The sequence below is a fragment of the Balaenoptera musculus genome, chromosome 17 (genome assembly GCF_009873245.2).
Source record: "Balaenoptera musculus isolate JJ_BM4_2016_0621 chromosome 17, mBalMus1.pri.v3, whole genome shotgun sequence".
NCBI classification, from domain to species: Eukaryota; Metazoa; Chordata; class Mammalia; order Artiodactyla; family Balaenopteridae; genus Balaenoptera; species Balaenoptera musculus.
In genome coordinates this window covers 1,771,450-1,791,327 of record NC_045801.1, presented here as the reverse complement: position 1 = coordinate 1,791,327, position 19,878 = coordinate 1,771,450, and the positions used below count along the sequence as shown (strand labels likewise).

Here is a 19,878-nt window from a genome sequence, read left to right as displayed (position 1 = left end):
GGGTCAGGTGACACAGCAGCTCAGGAGGGGAGCAGGGAGCACCAGGCCTCACAGGTGAGATCAGGTGAGCCGGGCTTGGCACAAGGAGCCGGTGAAGACATGGCAGCATAGGACGGCGGGCAGAGCTGGCCGGGAGCCAACAGGTGACTCGGCCAGACCAGTGCCTGGCAAGCCCGTTACATGCTGGCAGTGGCTGGGGGCACGTGCCCGTCTCATTCGACCTCCTCCCAACCCCCTGGGGAGACCAGGCACTGCCCTGCCCTCCAGACAGGAAGAGCCCACCTCAAGCAGAGTTAAGTGACCGGCCATGGGCAGGCGGAGCTGGGCCTCGTGGGCTGGCTCCCGGGCTCCGCCATCCCCTCGTGGGGCAACCTCAGTGCCCTGCTGCCTCCTCCTCGTCTGGGAAGAGGCGTCAGAGCATGGCAGTCGGGACGGCCCCGCGCAAGCTGTGCGGCCCGGCCAAGTGACACGACTCCTCCGAGGCGCCGCCTCATCGCTGGTAAAACTGGGGCGCCGCGGCGCTCACGCTCACAGGGCTTTCGTGGGGGCTGATGGAGGGTGCATATAAATAAAGGCAGCAGAGCCCTTTTATTACAACACAAATCTTCTGCGGAGTCCCAACACGTAAAACTTCTCAGCCATTCACCTGCCATCCACTCAACCCTGTCCATCTACCCACCCATCACCCACCCATCCCCCTACCATCCATCTATCTACCCACCCCTCCATCCCCCATCCCCTTGATTGCTCCAGAGAGAGTCACTGAGTGCTGAGACAGTGTCGTGCACCCTCTGGGGCGCCAGGGCTAAAACAGACGAAAATCCCTGCCTCCATGGGGCTTACGTTCTCCTGGAAGAAGAGAAATAATAACGAGATAAGTAATTAAGTGGTATGTTAGAAAATGCAGAGGACAACTGAAATTTTAGATGGGGAACATCTGAGTCAAAACCTGAAAATAAAAGGAAACAAGTTGCTGGAGTGTCTGGAGGAACAAGGGTCCAGGCTCGGGACGGGGGTGGGGCTGGAGGGACACACCGGCCCGGTCCTGGCACTGTGACCTCAGCCCCACTCAGGGAGGAGGGACAGGGCAGCCCACTTCGGGGGCAACGAGGAGCCCAGGTCTGGGAGGTGGGACCAAACTGCCCCCGGGCTGGAGAGGGCCGCCCCGCAGAGGACCTGGGAGGACGTGGGCCCAGAGCTGTCCAGGGGGCAGCAGGAGCACGGGGGTGTGGAGGCACGCCTGGCAGAGGCGAGGGGCAGCCGTGCAGGGACAAAGCAGGGGTCACCCGTTAGCACTTGGGCAGCAGGGAGGGCCCTGAGGGTCCACGAAGACCGCCGGCCGCAGCTGTAGGGACAGCGGGCAAGCCACTGGCCAGAGGGAGACCGTGGGCTCTCAGGGCGGCCTTGTCTCCAGAAGAGGAAGCTCTGGAGGCCTTGCCTCCGCCCGCTGGGAGGACGGTCTCCCGGGAAAGGGGCCCCGGCGGAGGGCTGGGCACCTGAGGGAGTGTGGTGGGGACCTGCAGGCACCCCTCCTGCCCCTCGGGAGAGGCCTCACCCTGCCTCCCAGCCCGCAGCTCAGCCTGCAGCCCCAGGGGTCACCCCCGCGGCACCCAGGGATGCCCCACCTTCCAGCCTGCCAAGCACCCCGCAGCCCAGTATCTGAGAGTCTCCCATTTCTGATTGCCCCACAGGACTAAGAAACAGGCTCAGAGAGGGGACTGAGGCTGGAAGGGACGCGAGGCGGGGCCAGCTGAGAGAGCTGGCTCTCCCCAGGCTGGCCACAGCCTTGCCGTGTGTCTGAAGGGACCCCAGCCCTTCTCTCGGGGCCCCACACGCTCAGTTACAGAAGGCACGCAATGGAGGGTACACGGCCACTGAGAATGGGCAGTGGGCACCCAGCCCTGCAGGCCAGACTCCAGAGGAGGGAGGGCCGAGGCCCTGGAGGAGGCAGGCTCTGGCACAGCTGCGGGTGGACAGACAGGCCGTCGAGGAGCAGAGGACAGGCCTGGGGACAGAGCTGCCGCTGGCCGACAGCGGGGAGGGGCAGCAGCTCCTGGACACTACTTCACCGGGAGCCCAGACGCCTCCTGACGCCCCCCGATCCCGCCGCTGCCTGCCCACGCCCAGCCTCGCGCCGCTGCCTGAACCCACTTACAGCTCACGCTCCATAACGAGACGGACGTTCCCTCTCCTCTCTGCTCCAGGCAGGGCCACTGGCCAGGAGGCTGCGAGCCGCCACCTCCGCCCCAGCAGCACCCCTCCCCGACCCTCGGGGTCCTGGGAGGTTTGGGGCCCCTGAGGCCTGACCCACCTGGGACCAGTGTCAGGGAGGTGCCCTCAGCTGGGAAGCCAGAGACCAGCCACCTCCAAAACAGGGCGGGGGGAAGGAGCCCGAGAGGGGAGCCAAGGGTTGGCAGAGGGTGGACGGTGCCGCAGGTGCCCTCCCGTCGGAGGGACCCGCCCCGCAGACCAGGCTCCTGTATGCTCGGAGCTCCCCTCGGCCTGGCACGGCCCTCCTGATGCGCCTCGCCTGGGTGCGGCCAGGGCTCAGACCACCTGGGTCCCAGCCATGTGGCGTGCCTGTCGGGAAGTGGGTACCGACATCCTGGCTCCACGGGAGCACGTGCCAGGGACACGTGTGCCCTGGGCTGGCGCGGCTCCCCTTCGTGATCAGCCCCTCTGCCCTCTGGAGCCACGAGGTGCCCCCTGCTCCTCTGGCCGGAAGGGGCTGTCCAGAGGGGTCTCCTGCACTCTGGGAGCCTGCAGGCCAAGCACAGCCGTCCCTGGGGCAGGGAGCCAGCTACTGGAACACCGGCACACAGCTCTCCATTGCCAGGGCCGCCTCTAAAGCTCCAGGCAGAGGGCAGAGCAGGGGAGGGGACCTGGGGAGGGGCTTCCGGGCGGCAGGCGCCACAGCAGCAGCAGGTGAGGGCATCACGGGAGCCCAGGGGTGGGGTGGGGGGTGTCTGCGGGGTAACAGGGAAGAGGGCAGTGGGGGCCATCTCATCGGGCCCACAAATGGGGAGCCCCCAAAGGGTCTTAAAGGACGTTCTGTGCTGCCAGAGGACGGGTTGCCCGAGGAGGTGGGTGGAGGTCTTTACGGCGCCCTCAGGGCAGGATGCCCTCACTCGAAACCTAACTGGGCAGGTCCAGGGGCCACTGAACCAGGGAAGGGCCCAGAATCACTGCAGGAGGCCCTGGCAGCCCTCAGTCCCTTGCCCACTCACCACCTGATCCCTGGCCAGCAAGCCAAGGTGCCGGTCAGCCCCTGACAGCCCTCCATGGGCCATTTGAAATGGCAGGGCCCTGAGAGGGAGGCTACCCCCTGACCCACCCATTTCACAGATGAAATGACCGAGGCTAGAGGCAGGCCCAAGGTCACCCAGCCAGTTAGTGGAGACTTGGGTCTAAAGCCAGGAAAAGGCACACCAGGCTGGCACTTTATTTTGTCCCATAAGGTGATTCGGGGAGGGGGAGGAGAGAAGGCACAGAGACACTGAGTGGACCCATCAGCTCTACACCCTCAGTGCCAGGCTGCCTGGTGCCCAGCAGCCGCCCCGAAAATGCCCATCATGGACCAGAAGCAGAAAAGAGAAGACTATGAAGGAATCGGATGTGATTAACCTGTTGTCGTGACTTTAATTCCACCTTTTGGGCCTCAGTTTCCCCATCTGTCCACACCCCCTACCCCCCACCTAATAGGTAAGTCCTTGAAGGCAGAACAGGGCCTCAAAGGGGCTCCCTGGGACCAAAAGTCTCACTCCAGTAACACTGTGAATGCATAAACCCATGCAAGTCCAAAAGCCCCCTTGGAATGTGAGGGGCAGTGGGGGGGGGTTGCAGTAAGAAGTTTCCACACAGAACCAGTCTGCAGCCTGCCAAGGTGAGAAATGCCACGTGTGTTTCCCGAGGCTGTTCCCACAGTCACCTTCCCAGAGCACTGGCCCACTCACCACAGCCCAGCCCCCGAAAGGCCCTGCAGATCTGGACAAATCAACCCCAAGAAACCTAAGCAGTGGGGTTCTGGCCATCCCTGGAGGGGGCCGGGGGCCGCCCACCTGCACTCAGACCAGTCTCTGCTGCCGAGACTCCTGGCTGGGAGTCTCAGCACCTTCCCGACAAGTCCTGTCAGAGGTGTGCTGTCACCAGGACAGCTGCAAACCTGGGGGAGGGCTTTTTAAAGGCTAATGACAATTTGTATTTGTCTTTCCCACTTCCAAAGACCCCGAAGTGGGGGAAGGAAGGAGGGAGGGAGGGAGGGAGGGAAGGAGCGAGGGAGGGAGGGAGGGATGCAGGGAGGGATGCAGGGAGGGATGCAGGGAGGGAGGGAGGGAGGGAGGCAGGGAGGGAGGGAAGGATGCAGGGAGGGAGGGAGGGATGCAGGGAGGGAGGAAGGGAGGGAGGGAAGGATGCAGGGAGGGAGGAAGGGAGGGAGGAAGGGAGGGAGGAAGGGAGGGAGGAAGGGAGGGATGCAGGGAGGGAGGGAGGGAGGGAGGGAAGGATGCAGGGAGGGAGGAGGGAGGGAGGCAGGCAGGGAAGGATGCAGGGAGGGAGGGATGCAGGGAGGGAGGGATGCAGGGAGGGAGGGAGGCAGGCAGGGAGGGATGCAGGGAGGGAGGGATGCAGGGAGCGAGGGAGGGAGGCAGGGAGGTGTGGTGCCCAAGACCAGTGATGCTGACTCCCCGTCCCACGCCATCACCCTCCGGCCGGCACCTGCTTCGTACCCACATCACCCCACGCTGCAGATGAGGAAACAGGCAAATCAGTGAGGCTGGCCTCAGGTCCCACCCACGGCCGCCCAGGAAGCTCCAGCCTGGCTCTGAGGGCCACAGACAAGACACTGAATTCAGGCCGGCCCCGCATTAACCGAGGTCCTAGTCGGCCCAGAGCCCCACTCCCCTCCCACCAGCCCGTGCGCCTCCACCTTGGCTAAATGACAGCAGTGGCCTCCACATGGGGCCCCCTCGCCCCCAGTAAAGCCCACCCCCTGCCTGTACTCACCACTCACACGAGGAGGGGCTGGCGGTACCTGGGCCTCTGCTCCCCTGAACCCCACCCTGGGGGCCTCCGCGTGGCCACAGAGCTGTGCATCTGGCCCCCACCTCAACCTGGCGGCCACGAGAGGCTGTCCAAAGCGCTGGCTGACCCCCTGAGCAAACCCCACGACCTCCTGGGGCTTTGCCCTCAGAGCGGAGCGCCCACCTGCTCAGGAGCTCCCAGCATTTCCTGGGGCGCGGCCTTCACCCCACCCACGTCCTCAGGCCCTGGGCCCTGCTGGGCAGCCTGCACCTCTGCTCCCTATGTGCCAGGCCAAGGCCAAGTCCGTCCTAAGCAGCCGCTTCATCCCACCTCACACAGGCGGTCCAGAACCCCGGGTGTGCCCGAGGGGCTGTCGGGGGCTCTCCCTAAGAGGGCTTCAGCTCTCGAGCCGCAGGAAGAAGCGGGTCCCTCTCCGCCCAGGCCTGCCGGCACCCGGAGTTGTCAGGGCGATGGCTCCTGATTGGTTCTCAGCTTCTCTGGGAAAGCAGGTCTCACTGTGCCGACAGCGGGATAAAAACATCTCTGTGTGTCTGGTCCTTTCTGGACCATCTCCGCAAGAGGGAGAGGCTTGCCTTCCGAGACACGGCCCCCGTGTGGCCGCCTTCCTCTCTGGGCAGCGAGGTCTGGCGGGGGGAGGCGGTCCGCTGAGGCAGGTCCTCTGACGGGGGCTGAAGGAACAAGCATTCCTCCACCAGGCCCAAGTGCGGAGGTGGGCAGAAGGAAGGGGGTCGAACCCCGCCTCCCAGGGGGGCGTCCACCTCCTTCAAGAGTGTAGGACCCGCTCGTTGCAGACATGGTGACAGAGCCTGGGCCAGTGACTCAGTTTACCAACTTGCCCAAGTCTGTTTTTCTAAAAGAAGCTGCTTTTAGGGAAACTTTGTTCCAGAAACCCAGCTCCTGAAAGCTTCGGGGCAGGCAGGCCCCCCAACTCCTCCACCGGCAGGCAAAACCGAGGCCCAGAGGGAGGAGGGAACACACACTCGGAGGCTCAGGCCCCACCACCAAGAGAAACAGGCGGCCCAACGGCTACATTCTACATGCACTTCCCACATCAGGAGGCCCCCTCACACACTCACTGGCACACCTGCCCCTGCACCCGCACATCCACCCACATACTGGCACACCCACTCAGGCACCTGCTCCCACAGGCCCATCTCAGGGAACTGCACACCTCTGGCAGTTGTCACAGGTCATCCGTGGCCAGCAAAACATCTGGCAGCACGTATTACACACGTGCAAACTTGAGAAGAACAAAGAACTAGCAGCCCCCCACATCCCATGGTTGGACCCTGACACCACCACTGCCACCTGCTGGCAGCCGCCCCAAATTACAGGGTCAGTTCTCTGGGCAGTTCACTCAACCACTCAAAAACTATCCACTGGAACTAACTGCTCTGGGCACTGAATGGCCTCATCAGAGTGAAATGGCTTCCTGGAAACCTAAGCATGCAGTGAAGGAAGCAGCCATGGAGACTGGTACTTGCCACCCGGGCACAGGCCCTGGGCTCCAGGCCAGAGGGCTGAGCCCACTAGGAAAACATGGGGGGGGGTGGCGATGAGACACAGGGTGAGACTCTGTTGGGTTCCCTGGACTCCCTCTCTCCACCGGGCGGCCCAGGTGGCCAAGCTCAGGCAATGCCCTGGGAGCCCAGGTCCAGCCCCTCTGGGCTCAGGCAGGGGGCGGGCCTCAGTCTGCTGGTCACAGGGCAGTGGCACCAGCGCAGGGCCGGCCCAGCCTCCACTGCTGGAGCGCCGAGAGCTGCCACGGCCGGGAGCCGGGGACACCCGTGGGCACACACACGCACGCGTGCTCACGCCAGCCCGCACCTCGATCTGCAGGATGGCCTCCTCGCGCAGCCGGATGGCCTCCAGGTCCTCCTCGGTGATCTCCGGAAGCAGCGCCTGCCCCTGGGCCTGCCACACGCCGTCGCCCCCGTTAAAGATCTTCTCGTCCTCGGACAGCTCGGCAAATGGGGCCTGGGGACTCTGCCGAGACACAGACCAAGGTTACCCGCACGCACAGCCCGCTGCCACCAGGCCGAGCTCTCGGCAGGCACCCAGGAGCGCCCAGCCTGCAGCCCTGAAGGGGCGGGGGGCAGGCTCCACCCTGTCACTCGAGGGACATCCCCACAGGGTCCCGGGTGCTGGGGCTGCCATAGATGGGGGGCAGACACCGGGCCCTGTGGCCGTCCCTGGCCTGGCTGCAGGGAGCACTCGGCAGGATCCCACAGCCCCCCAGAGCAAGGGCCACACAGAAGACCCTGCAGAGCACAGCCGCCACGTTCCCAGCTCTTGAGGGGTCACAGGTCTCTTCGTGAGCCCCCAGAAAATGTCCCTGCGTGCACACAAACCCCAGCTTTTTGTCTGGGAGCTGTGGCCCCCCCGAAAGCCCATCCCAGAGCTGGTTACAGACCAAGTGCAGCTGCCGGACAGGGGCCGTGGAAACCAAAGCATGGACGTCACCCGGTAGGGCACAGACCTGCCCCAGCTGGGACCAGATCACAGGGAAGGAAAGCCTGAGGGGGGTTTTCAAGTTGTCTTATCCTTTACTGATTTCTTTAATTCACCAAATTTTCTAATTCAATAAACTAGTAGCTTCTCCCTTTAATGAACTCTGTTCCCTGATGGGACAACCTGGGTGCAAGTGAGCTGACATCCACCCCTGAGGTGCGGGTCCCGAGTGGGGAGTGGGGTGCCAGTGGGGGGCCGCGCCTACTCAGCCCCTGCAGAGATGACAGCAGGAGCCGGGGATGCCCCTCCCCCCAGAGCCGTGCAATGCTTCCAATTTACCTGCAAACGTTCAGCAACAAAGACTACTGACCTGCACCCCACGGCACCCCCCTAGGAAGACAGATAACGGCACACGCACTCCCCCCAGCCCTGCTCCCCCAGGCCTGTCGTGATGACCAGGGCAAGAGGAGAAGGCACAGAGGACGGGCAGAGCCCCGGGAGGGCAGCCTGCCCACCAGCGCCCCTCACCTCCCACATGTGTCGAAGCTCCTTGGAGCCGCTGTCTCCAACGCTCCCAACATCCTTGCAGGGAGCAGCCAGGAGCCCACTTTACAGGTGAGGCCGCAGAGGACGAGAGGCCAAGAGGCCAAGGAACCCAGAAGAGCCAGGACCTGGAGCAGGGCTCCGGGCTCCCACCCGGCACAGGGAGCTCCAGGGCGAGAACCACAGACCAGGAGAGAGGACGGTGCCGGCACAATGCTGACCACACGCCCTCCTCCCGGCCCGGGGACACACTGTCCTGGAGGCAGAGGTCAGTGCTGGGTGCACAGACAGGGGACGGCTGCCGCTCTTCTTGAGCCCCTCGTACAGGTGTCTGGGCAGCGGGGACGGGGCTGAAACACAGGACTGCCGTCGCCCACGGAACGGCCCTCTGCTGGCACCACGTCCCCAGGACACTTGGCATCGGTCACCTTGGAAGGAGGCTGCAGAGGCTGCCACTTGCCTATTTTCTGCTTCCCCTTTGTTATAGGCCCCTGATGTCTGCCTGCAATGAAGACCACCTTCCCATGCCCTGTGCAGCTCAGGGTCACACGGCAGAGTCCTGGCCACACTGATGCCAGAGAAGTGACTCTGGGTGTGTGTGTTGGGGGGGCGGTCCAGGGGTCCACTCGGCTCCACAGGACGGTCTCCGTGCCTGTCCTCCCAGCAGACCCTGCTCCCTGCGGGCCCTGCCACACCGCCTGCAGGAGGCCCCTCGGGTCAACAGGAGGAGAACACAGTCTAGTGTCCACATTCTTTCCTGCACTTTCGGGCCCACGATGGCCGTGGCAGGCCTGGCCTGCGGTGGAGTGGAGCGGATGGACACTGCACACACCTACTCATTTGGGCACCAAAAGCAGCAAACGGCACAAACAAGAACCTTGGGGCATTTGGACAAACGCCAGTACAGGCGGGCGCGAGGCGCTGGAAAGCCACATGTGTGACTGCGCTAGGAAAGGGGACACACCGGATGCCGCCCTTTCCTCTGCTCGCGGCCCCACGGGGTGGCACGCTCCCCTCGGTTACAGGGTGACGTGTCCGCACGCACCCCGTCCTGCTCGCAAAGCTGGCACTCTCCCCACAGACCACACCGATACACGCAGCACCTCGTCCCCGGAGTCAGCAGAGGCCTTTAAATAAATAAATACGTGGATACATGAATACAAAATAAAAGATCTAAAAAATCTGCTGACGGGCGCTCCTCATCCAAGGCGGCAATCACCACCTCCCCTTCCCGGTGTGGGCGGGAGGAAGTGAGCAGCGCCAGGCGGGCAGGAGCGGGATGGGGGCTGGCCCCGCGCCAGGCCGCGCGGCCGCCACCGCCTCTCCTTCTGCGCCTCCCAGGCCCCGCCTAGGCTGCTAAGCCAAGTCAGGTTCCGGCCCAGCACCGGCACCGTCGGGCCAGCGGCACACTCTCAGGGCCTCAGCGTTCTCCTCCATAGAACGGGAAGAGTGACCGCGCCCAAGGCCTGGGGCCTGTGCTCACCCCACAGCAGCTGTGCTGTCTGCACCCCCGTCCCGTCCCTTCCCCGTGCTGCCCGGCACACCCCTCACTCCCAGCAGGAGGCGCGGCACCTGGTCCCCCTCGCTGATCCCACGCCCTCAGCCCAAGGCGGGGAGGGGACCGAGAAAGCTTGGCTCTGCCGCTTACTAGCTGTGTGATCCTGCCGAGTCCCTGAACTTCTCCAACCTCAGCCTTCGCTTCCCTAAGACGGGGCTGATACCACCCATGTCCCAGAGTCGCATAAAGGAGCAACTGGGATGAAGGCGAGCACACATGAAAACGAGACGCCAATGGAAAGCCCAGGTCGGGAGCCATGCAGGGCCGCCCAGCCCCGGGCAAGTGAGTTACAGGGCACAGGACACGCGTGCCTGCGGGGGACCCCAACGGTGCACCCCTCCCAGCAGCGGCCGCTCCAGAACAGGGCACCCAGCCCTGAGCTGCACTGACGCCCGCCCCCCACCCACCTGATTCCATTGGCCCGGGGCACCGCCTGGACAGGGGCTTCTAAAGGCCTCCCTGGCAAACCTAATAGCCCCCGTGGGAAGAGCCCCGGCCCACGCACCCAGGGCCCGAGACGCGGGCACGCCCACTGCAGCTCTGCTGTAAAGCACAGCCTGACCAGCAGGGGGTGGGCAGGAGCACCGGGGCGCAGCCTGCAGTGAGCACCAGGGACCAGCTGAAAGCGAGTCAGACGCTACGGTGCAGAAGTGACACCACGGGTGTCGCGTGAAGCCTCCTGGAGTCTGGGTTTCCGTGGGAGCTCCAGGAAGCCGAAGCAAAGGGTGCCAGCCTCCTTGCAGGCGTGGGTACCGCGCCTGGCCTCCACAGGTACCGGCCGCCCTCCCCAAGCGGCTCAGGACGAGGGACCAGGGAGGGAGACGGCTGATCCCGCCACAGCCCCCCTCCTGGAAGGACCAGAAAGCACCCTTTATTCTCCTCACAAAGCCTCAATTTGGATCTTGAGCTCTGAAGCCAGGATGAGGATTTGCTGGCAGGGCGGGCGCTGGGGAGGCAGCGCAGGGGATAGCCGTGTGATGGTTTTCCAGCTTGCGGGGCAGCCAACAAAGGCGGCTTTCTCTTCGTTCCAAGGCCCAGGGCTTGGGTTCCGTTCCGACACGTCCATTAGAAGCCCACAATCCAACGTGACTGCTGGGGGGCGGGCCCAGCAGTTTCCCGTGAGAAGAGATGGAGCCCAATGGGGGTTCAGGGAGGCCAGGAGGGTGCGTGGCGGGAGCTCAGCGTGGCCCCCCACCCAGGGCCAGTGAGCAGCGACCCAGGGCTCTCAGGGGCTCTGGGAAACAGGCCACCATCTCGCCAACTCCGGCCCAGGGCTCTGCATGGGAAGTCCGTGACCCCGGCGGGAGGGCAAGCGTCAGAACGAGAGCTGGTCACACGCTTGGGAAACACAGCTTCTGTGTAGTAGCCCGAGGCTGGTCGTCCACTTCTCCAAATAGCAAAAGGCTGTGTGTGTGTTAGCTGACGGAAGTCTCTGGAGGCTCAGTGAAGCCCAGGACACAGAACAGGCGTGACAGTCGCAATCCTTCCCTGGCCCCATATTAAATAAAGGCGCTGGGGCCCAGGGGCAGGGCCAACCCGCCCTGCGCCTGGCGGGGACGCACGACTAGGGTACTTCCCAGCAGACGCGAAGGTGAGGCGGTCTTTACTGCTGCTGCCGGGAGCACGGGGCTCTGGTGAACCCACGCCGAGCTGGCGACGGCGATGCAGACTTCAGAGTGTTCCCAGCGCTGGACAGGCACGGCCCTGCCTTGGGACAGAGGCAGGCCCAGAAGCACCTGGGGGCTGCCCACTGCCTAGGCCTGGGTAGGAGACTGACCCAGGACCCAGCTGAGGCTGCAGCCAACCACAGCCAAGAAGGCGACTCCAGAGAAGCCAAGCTGCTCCTGCTCACAGCCACAGCCAGCACGCGGCTCGGAGGAGAGCCGGCAGGCAGCGGCACCCCTGCTCCTGCCAGGCCCAGGACCACCCGTCTGCAGATGGCGGCCCCGAAGTCCGGGGCATCAGTGCGGCAACATCCCCGGGCTGAACCCTGCAGTACGTCATCTCATCAACTACAGCTTGCAAAACTCCTGGAAATAATCTAATCTTTCATAACTTCCGTCAGAAGCACTGTTGACCACTCTCTTCCTCTTTAAGAAAAACTCTACTGAAATAGGACATCAGTAGTTGAATGAACAAATCACAAGTGTAGATGGGTCTGTGAATTGTAACAAAAGAAAGACTTCCGGGTCAAGATACGAACATTCCAGCCTCCTACTCATTACGCTGTCCCCTACCAAGGGTAGGGGCTTCTAACTCTGCCCATTGGTTTGGTCCGGTTCTGACCTCTATCCTCTTTGGGCTCAGCGTGTGTCCAAGATGTCACCGGGGCCTTGCTGGCCACAGCACAACCCTTCTGCTGCCAGAGTCTCCCATTTACGGACTCGGCACAAATGCTCTGTCCATCCCACCGCAGGCTGGCTCTCCCCCAGGTGTCTGCTGCTGCATGTCACGTGTGCTCAGCGTTCTTCTATGTGACTTTTCACTGGGTATACACTTGAGGTGGAGCTGCAAGGCCACAGACAGGACGATGTTTCACTCCACAGGTGTGTTCAGCTACCAGAGAGGGGGCACCGTTCACACTCCCGTCTACTGCGCAAGGTCTCCGGCTGCCCCACAGCCTTGCCGGCACTCGGCATACTCCCGCGTTTTCATTTGTTCTTTTTAGTTGCGTTGGTGGGTGTGAGGTGTGCAGAGACGGAGCATCGCGGGTTAACTTTGCCTGCTTCTAATGACACATGCTGAGCACACACCCATGTGCTTACCAGCCATTCCGACGTCCCTTTTCAACGTGCACGCCCAAGGTGTTTGCCCTTTTACGTTTTTGAATTGAGTTGTCTGCCTTTTTCCTACTGATTTGTAAGAGAGCTTTACATATTATGAAGTCCTTTCAGATACGTGATGTGCAAATGCCTTCTCTCACTCTGTGGGTCACCTCTTCACTCTCTTAGGGTTGTACAGACTATAACAAAGTCAAGTTTATCACTTTTTCTTTATAGTGAGTACATTTTCATCTGTGTGGGAGGAAGATAGCCTCCTACGGTAGCCTCTAGAAGCTTCACTGCCTTACCGTTCACATTTAGATCTGTGATCCGGGGAAGTGTTCTGAGCCTGGGTGAACCGGGGTGAAGATCTGTTGGGGGTGCCAGCCTTGTGCCAGCAGTGCTCCAGCCCCCTCCCAGCCACGCAGCGATGGCGCTGGGCCCGGAGCACTTCCTGGCTGAGAGGGTACTCACAGCCTGAGCTGGCTTGTCGCCTCGTGTGAACATCCTGCCCTGCACACCGCTCCTCAGTCACTCCGACACCGAGATGAAGTGGGCGGGGTGTTCGGACCTGTACTTGCCGTGTGCTCAACAGGACCTTTCCCAGCTCAACCATCAGCCAATCAGCATCAAGTCCTGTGCAAATCCTGTGTTTCCCACTGCGTGGCAGTGCACCTCCCACAAACCAGGTAATCACGTATGTGTGAGTCTGCATCTATACGAGACTCTGATCCCACTGGTCTGTTTGCTTAGCCTTCAACAAATACCACACTGTTCCAATTTCTATTGCTTTATATTGTGTTCTGGTACCTGGGAATGTAAACCCTCCAGTTCTGTTCTTCAAAATTGTCTTCTTTATTCGGGGGTCTTTATATTTCCATATAGATTTTATGATCAGTTTGACAATTTACACACACATCATATACAAACACATATTCAAAACCTGCTAGGATTTTTATTTGGATTGTATTGAACCTACAGAACCACTTGGTGAGAACTGACATCTTTATACATCAAATTTTCCAATCTACAAATATGGTGTACCCCTCCATTATTTAATCTTCTGTAATTTCTCTCAGTAACGTTTTATAGTTTTCTATACAGAAGCTTAAACAACTGGTCATAGATTTCTTCCTAGTTTTGATGCTATCATAAGTGCTATCACTTTTTAAGTATCATTTCCAAATTGTCTTTTGCTGGCACACACACAGTTTTCTTGCATACTGACATGATAACAGAAATCCTGTTACATTCACTTACGAACTCTTAAGTTTCATCAGATTCATTCACATTTTCTAGTTACACAATCATGTTGTCTGTGAAGGGGTTTTAAACCTTCCCAATTTTAAACATTTTATTTCTTTTTCATCTCTTATTGCACTGGATATGCCCTCAGTGCAATGAAGAATAGAAGCAATAATACTGGACACTATGTCTCCTCCTCACTCTCAGGAGAAAAGATTTTAATATCTCACCAGTGAGTGTGCTGCTGACTGTTGGACTTTTGAAGATACTCTTTATCAGATTAAAGGCATTCCTATCTATTCCTAGTTTGCGGAAAGTTTTGAGTCCCCCTAAGTGGGTACTGAATTTTACCAAATGCTCTTCCGTGTCTATTGAGATGATCGAATAGATTTTCTTTCTTACTGAATTAACATGGCAAATTACTCTGATTATTTCTGAATGTAAACCAACCTTGCATCCCTAGAATAAATTCCACTTTATAATGATGTATTACCTTATATATATTGCTAGACTTAGCTTATTAACATTTTGGTTAGGATTTTTGCTTCTATGCTCATGAGCCAGCACGTTATTTTCCATTTACTAGCCTCATAAAGCAAGGTGGGATGCATACCTTTTTTTATATTCCATATAAGAGTTTGCGTAAACTGGTATTATTTATTCCTCAAATATTTGGGAGAATTCATCAGTAAAGACATCTAGTCTGAAGTTTTATTGCTAGGATGTTTGTTAATTATGGATTTCATTTCTTTAATAAATACTGGACTTTCCAGATTTTTTACACATCCTGGGAGGTTACATTTTTCTTTAAAAACTTGTATTTCATATAAGTTGTCAAATTTATCGGCATGAAGTTGCTAACAGTATCTTATTATTTTTTTTTTAGTTTTTAGAAACTATAATGATATAGCCATTTTCATTACTGATACTAGTAATTTGTATTTTCTCTCTGTATCTTGATTAATCTTGTAGGATTTAACAATTTTATTAATCATTCTAAAGAACCAATCTTTGGCTTTGTTGAATTTGTCTATTGTGCATCTATTTTATATTTCATTGGTTTCTGCTTTTTCCTATATATTTTCTTTGGATTTAATTTTTTTGTTGTTTTTCTAGCCATTTGAGATTGAGAATTAGATCACTAATTTTCACACGTGCTTCTTTTCTAATATATGTATTTAAAGTTATAAACTTCCCTCTAAGCACTGCTTTAGTTGCAACCCATAAGCTTTGATTTGTTGCATTTTCATTTTTGTTCAGTTCAAGAGTACTTCTAATTTCTATTAGCGTTTCTTCTTTGATCCATGGGTTATTTCAAATTATATTATTTAAATTCTCAACCCCTGGTGTTGAGAATTTTGTTACCAGATTCTACTTTAATTGCACTCTGGTTAGAGAACATATTCAGTATTATGTCAGTCATTTAGAATCTGCTGAGACTTGCTTTACCATCCAGCATATGCATTATGCATATATTCTCTTAGTGTCATCAATATCAATTAGGTCAGTGTATTAATCAGTAGTATTGCTTGAATATTTTATATCCTTACTGAATTTTTTCAATTTATTTTATTAGTCATTTAGAGTGGTGTGTCATAATTTCCGACTATGATCGTGGATTTACTAGCTTTCCTTTTACTACTATCAGTTTTGCTTTATATTTCTATTTTTGAGGGTATATTGTTAGGTACATATAAATTTAAAATTATATCTTCCATTTGAATTAACTTTTTATCCTTACAAAATATACCTCTGTATGCCCACTAAGAATTCTTCATGTGAAGTCTACTTATTCTGATATTAATATGGCTGTACCAGCTTTCTTTAGCTTTTGGTTGCACAATATATCTTTTTTCCATCTTTTTACTTTCAACATTTTTCTGGATTTATATTTAAGGTTTGACTCTTCTAAGCACTACACAGTTTTTTTCTTTTAACCAAGTCTGACCATCTGTGCCTTTTAATTGGAAGGGTTAGTCCATTTTAGCTTAGCATAAGTGGTATAAATCAACCATCTTACAATTTATTTCCTATTTTTTCCTGTTTTGTGTTGATTTATTTATTTTTTTTTTGCTTTTAAATTAATCATTTGTTTTATTATTTCATAGGTACCTATTAATTTATGTTATAGTTTCTATTCTTATATTGTCCTTTTAGTATTACCTACAATGCAATATGCATCCTTGGATTATTACAGCCTACCTTACGTTGGTATTTTTGTCTCTTCTCTGATGACGCAAGGACATTACAATACCTTAACACCATTTACCTCCTTTATGTCCTCTGTGCTGTTGTTGTACAAGTATTTTCATTTGCCCCATATCTTAAACCTCACAAGTCATTATTATTATTACTCAACAGTCAACATGAATTTAGGTGTATCCACATTTTACTGTTTTCAGTGCCCATAATTCCTTCCTCCATTACTATGCTTCCATCCGGGATTGTCTTCCTTTTTCTACTTTTAGAGAGTTCTGTTGATGAATTCTCTCAGTTTTTGTTTCTCTAAATATGTTTTCATTTCACCTTTACTTCTGAAAAATATTTTCACCAGATGTAGAATTCCAGGTTGGTAGTTATTTTCTTTCAACTGTCCTCTGGCTTCCACTGTTTCTTTTTAAAAGTCAAGTGTAAGTCTCATTGCTTTTTTAAAAATAATGTGACTTTTTCTTGGGCATCTGAGTTTAAGATTTTTTTCTGGCTTTAGTCTGCTTTTAAGATTGTATTTTTGTCTTTGGTTTTCAAGTTTTTATTATGATGTGACTAAGCGTAGTTTTAAGAAACAGGGTAACTTTATCCTATTCATCATAGAGCTTCTTCAATCTGTGGCTTGAAGTATTTGGACAGTTTTGGAGAATTCTCAACCATTACCTCTTCAAATATTGTTTCTCTCCATTCTCTCTCCCCCCTGTTCATCTAGGACTCCAGTTACACTCTTTATTGGATTTTCTATCGTTCCTACTCACAGGAGGGTTGGTCTAATACAAGTTGGTCCTGTACAGCAGGTAGAACTGTCAGCAACCACTTCCCTGTATCAAGCCCATGCCAGAGACCTGAGGATAAAATGTCAATTTCTTTTTCTGTTTTAAGGATATTTAATTCATTATTTTATTTTATTTTATTTATTTTATCTATATTTTTATTGAAGTATAGTTGATTTACAATATTATGTTAATTTCTGCTGTACAGCAAAGTGATTCAGTTATACATGTATACATTTTTTTTTATATTCTTTTCCATTATGGTTTATCATACGATATTGACTATAGTTCTCTGTGCTATACGGTAGGACCTTGGTCCTCCCTGCCCTTCCCTGGAGCCCCAGTGGCACTGGATTCTATGCTGTCCTCTAACGCCCACTGACCAGGGTAAATACTCAGCACCCACCTGCTGCTTGCCAACCCTCTGTGCTGTGGGAAGCAGTGCTCTGGACTTTTCTGCAATTTTCTGTTGGATAAAGTACAAGAAAAGGGAGACGGGAAGAACAGAAAAGGTGGGGAAAAGAGAAGAAACAGTCAGATAAACACAAAGTCCTGGGCGATGACCAACAGCAAAGCACACCTTCAGCTGCCCCAGGACTCTGGAAAACTGGGAGCTTGGCTGGGCTTGGGGGATGATCTGCTACATGGCTTCCTTCCACACACTCAGGCAGGTGTGGAAGGATGGGTGATACCTGTTCTCCCACCTCCCAGGGGGCTGTCATGAGGACCCTCTTGGGCAGCACTCCAGAGGTAAACATCCCTCACTTGCACGCATGCTGCAGTCCCACCAGCCAGATCCTGGCGATTATCCAATGTCTGCAAGGTGGCCCTTCCTCTGCTTTGGGGGATGGGACTGTACCAGGCGGACCCAGAGTGGGTGCTCAGGGGACCTGCAGGGGCCTCACCTTTTGCACCACTCCATAGCTCTGGATGGCGTCTGAAAGCTGAGTTTTCAGACGGTCCAGCTGAAGACGCTCCTGCTGCAAAGAGGGGGGAAGGGGGGCTTCAACAGGCTGCCGAGGCCTCATCTTGCCCCCGCGGCCCCTCCATCCCTGGGCGCTCCAGTTCGCTATGCTCCTGGGCCCCTCCCGTCCCTCCTGGCGGCACCTGCACCACAGCGTCCCCGTCCATCCATCTCCAGCCTCACGGCCGTCACCACTCCCTCTGCCATTGGAACTGGGTTCATCCCCATCTTCATCACCCGGTGCCGTCATCTCCATCACCTCAAACACCAGCAAGGGCTCCACGCGCTCAGCCAGCATCACCACGAACACCATCTCCACCCAAACCACACGCACCGTCAACACTGACCTCGGGGCCAGCTGCTCTAACGTGATATGCCTGTCCGGTCCCCAAAACAAACTACTCGGGTGAGAGGTGTTACGATCCCCATCTAACAGCTCAGGAGACCTTGGGCACAAGATCCTAAGTGGCCTGTTCAAGGTCACACGGGTGGTGAGGCTGCATCTCATCCCCAGCGTCAGAATTGCAGTCGGCAAACCATCCATCCTGCCCCCAGCACCTCAGCACTCACACGCGGCCTCTGTCCTCCTGCTGGAATGGGACCCCTGGACCCTGGCACCGCCAGGCCATCAGGAGCCACAGCCCCTCCTCTCTCACCGCACAGCACTAGCACCAGTGGAGCCACGCCAGTCCCAGTGTCCTTGGACCAGGACGCGGACACAGGCTCCTGGTTCCCTCCTGCCCCCAGCACCTCCTGTCAGCTCCCAGGAGGGCCCTGGACACCCCCCAGACCCTGCGTCTCAAGTCCCAAAACCCAGCCCTCACTGCCACAGTGCACCCCATGCACCCCATGCAAGCCCACGGGTGAGAAGGAGCCGCGGGGCACCAGCAAGCCAGACACGTTTCGGGAGACCAGCTCTCCAACACCTGCCCTTCGAGGGCACTTGGCCGTGTCTGGGCCTCACAGTTCCGTGTGGCTGCAGCTCCGTGGAGTCTGTTTCAGTGTCCAGGTAGGGCTCTTGTAATTGGCACCATATGTATGCCCCAGGACAGACCAAAGAGCCCAAGAGGCTATTTAGTGCTTTTGAGCAAAACATCTGAAGCTCTGCAGCCCATTTGATCCACCACCAGCTCCGGGTGATGGGCTCAGCCTTTCTTCCCTGCGAGGGCAGTGCCCCACGCTGCCCGCCTGGACAAGACGTCCTCCCGCAGGACCTCATTTGTGTTCTCCCAGCATCCGGCAGAGTAGGTGTTCAATAAATGTTTGTTGGTTCTCAGATGGATGGATGGATGGGTGGGTAGATGGCTGGGTAAGTCAGTGGACGGGCAGGTAAATGGATGGAGGGACAGATGGACAGACAGGGGGGCTGGTGGGTGGGTGGATGGCAAGAAGGAAGGATGTATTAGGCTAAAAGTGAGCCCTCTGAACTCCCAAGGGGGTCAACTCTGCTTTCCAGCCCTCGTGACATACACAGAGCTGGGGACATGCGTCACAAGGCCACACGTGAACAGGCCCATGAACACCAAGGCCTCAGAATCGCTGCAGACGCTGCCCTGTGCTGCGTGAACCCTGGGCGAAGGCCAGGACCAGGCGCCCGCCTCTGGTCCCGACGAGCAGGCTGTTATATCTGATTGTTATATCGCATGCAGAGCAGTGCCCGCCACTCCCGGCAAAGCTCTGAGTGCCTCCTCCACCTGAGACCTCGGGTGCACCCTGCCCACGCCACGCGGGGACCCCTGACCCCTGATTCTGGGACGTTTTTTTAAGTGTATTTTTTTTTTATCAAAGTGTAACTCAAGTTTTCGAGCTGGGTCTACTTTGTTAGGTAAAATCCATCTATCTTAAGTGTACAGTTCACCTTAAGTGTAAGCTTCAGTCGTACAACCATCACCAGCACCTGGTTTTAGAACATTTCCATCGCCCCCAAAGCCCTCTGTGTCCTCCTGAGGCCAGTCCCCAGCCCGGGCTGCCACGTCTGCTTTCTGTCTCCAAAGGGACCTCCGGGCGCCCCGGGCACACAGAATACACACGTGCTCCTCCCCCTCTGCAGGACCCCTGTGCCGCCCAGGCTAAGCGGCGCCCGTGGTCCACGCCTGCCCACTGCCGGATGGCGCCCGCGGGGCTCACCACGGGGCCTGAGTCTTCCTCACCAGGGGCAGGGCCTCTCTGCGAGGGGCCACACTTCAGCGCTTAGGATTTGGAGGTGGGTCTCTGCTGCTGTAGCTCCTGGCAGCCCTGGGCCACGTGTAAACGAATGGGCAACAAACAGGCTTCACTGAAGAAAACAGGCCCCCGCTCTGTAACCTGCGAGGGCTTAACAACACTGCATGCTCA

The 19,878-nt window shown here is 56.3% G+C and overlaps 1 protein-coding gene across 1 annotated transcript in view; it reads right to left on the bottom strand.

Moving 5' to 3' along the window:
• TSNARE1 (t-SNARE domain containing 1) overlaps positions 1 to 19,878 on the bottom strand; it is a 131,599-nt gene that overhangs the window by 63,765 nt on the left and 47,956 nt on the right. The window contains 3 exon segments of the mRNA XM_036830978.1: positions 6,868 to 7,026; positions 16,987 to 17,046; positions 17,486 to 17,560. Of these exon segments, the coding sequence (XP_036686873.1) occupies positions 6,868 to 7,026; positions 16,987 to 17,046; positions 17,486 to 17,560 (294 nt within the window).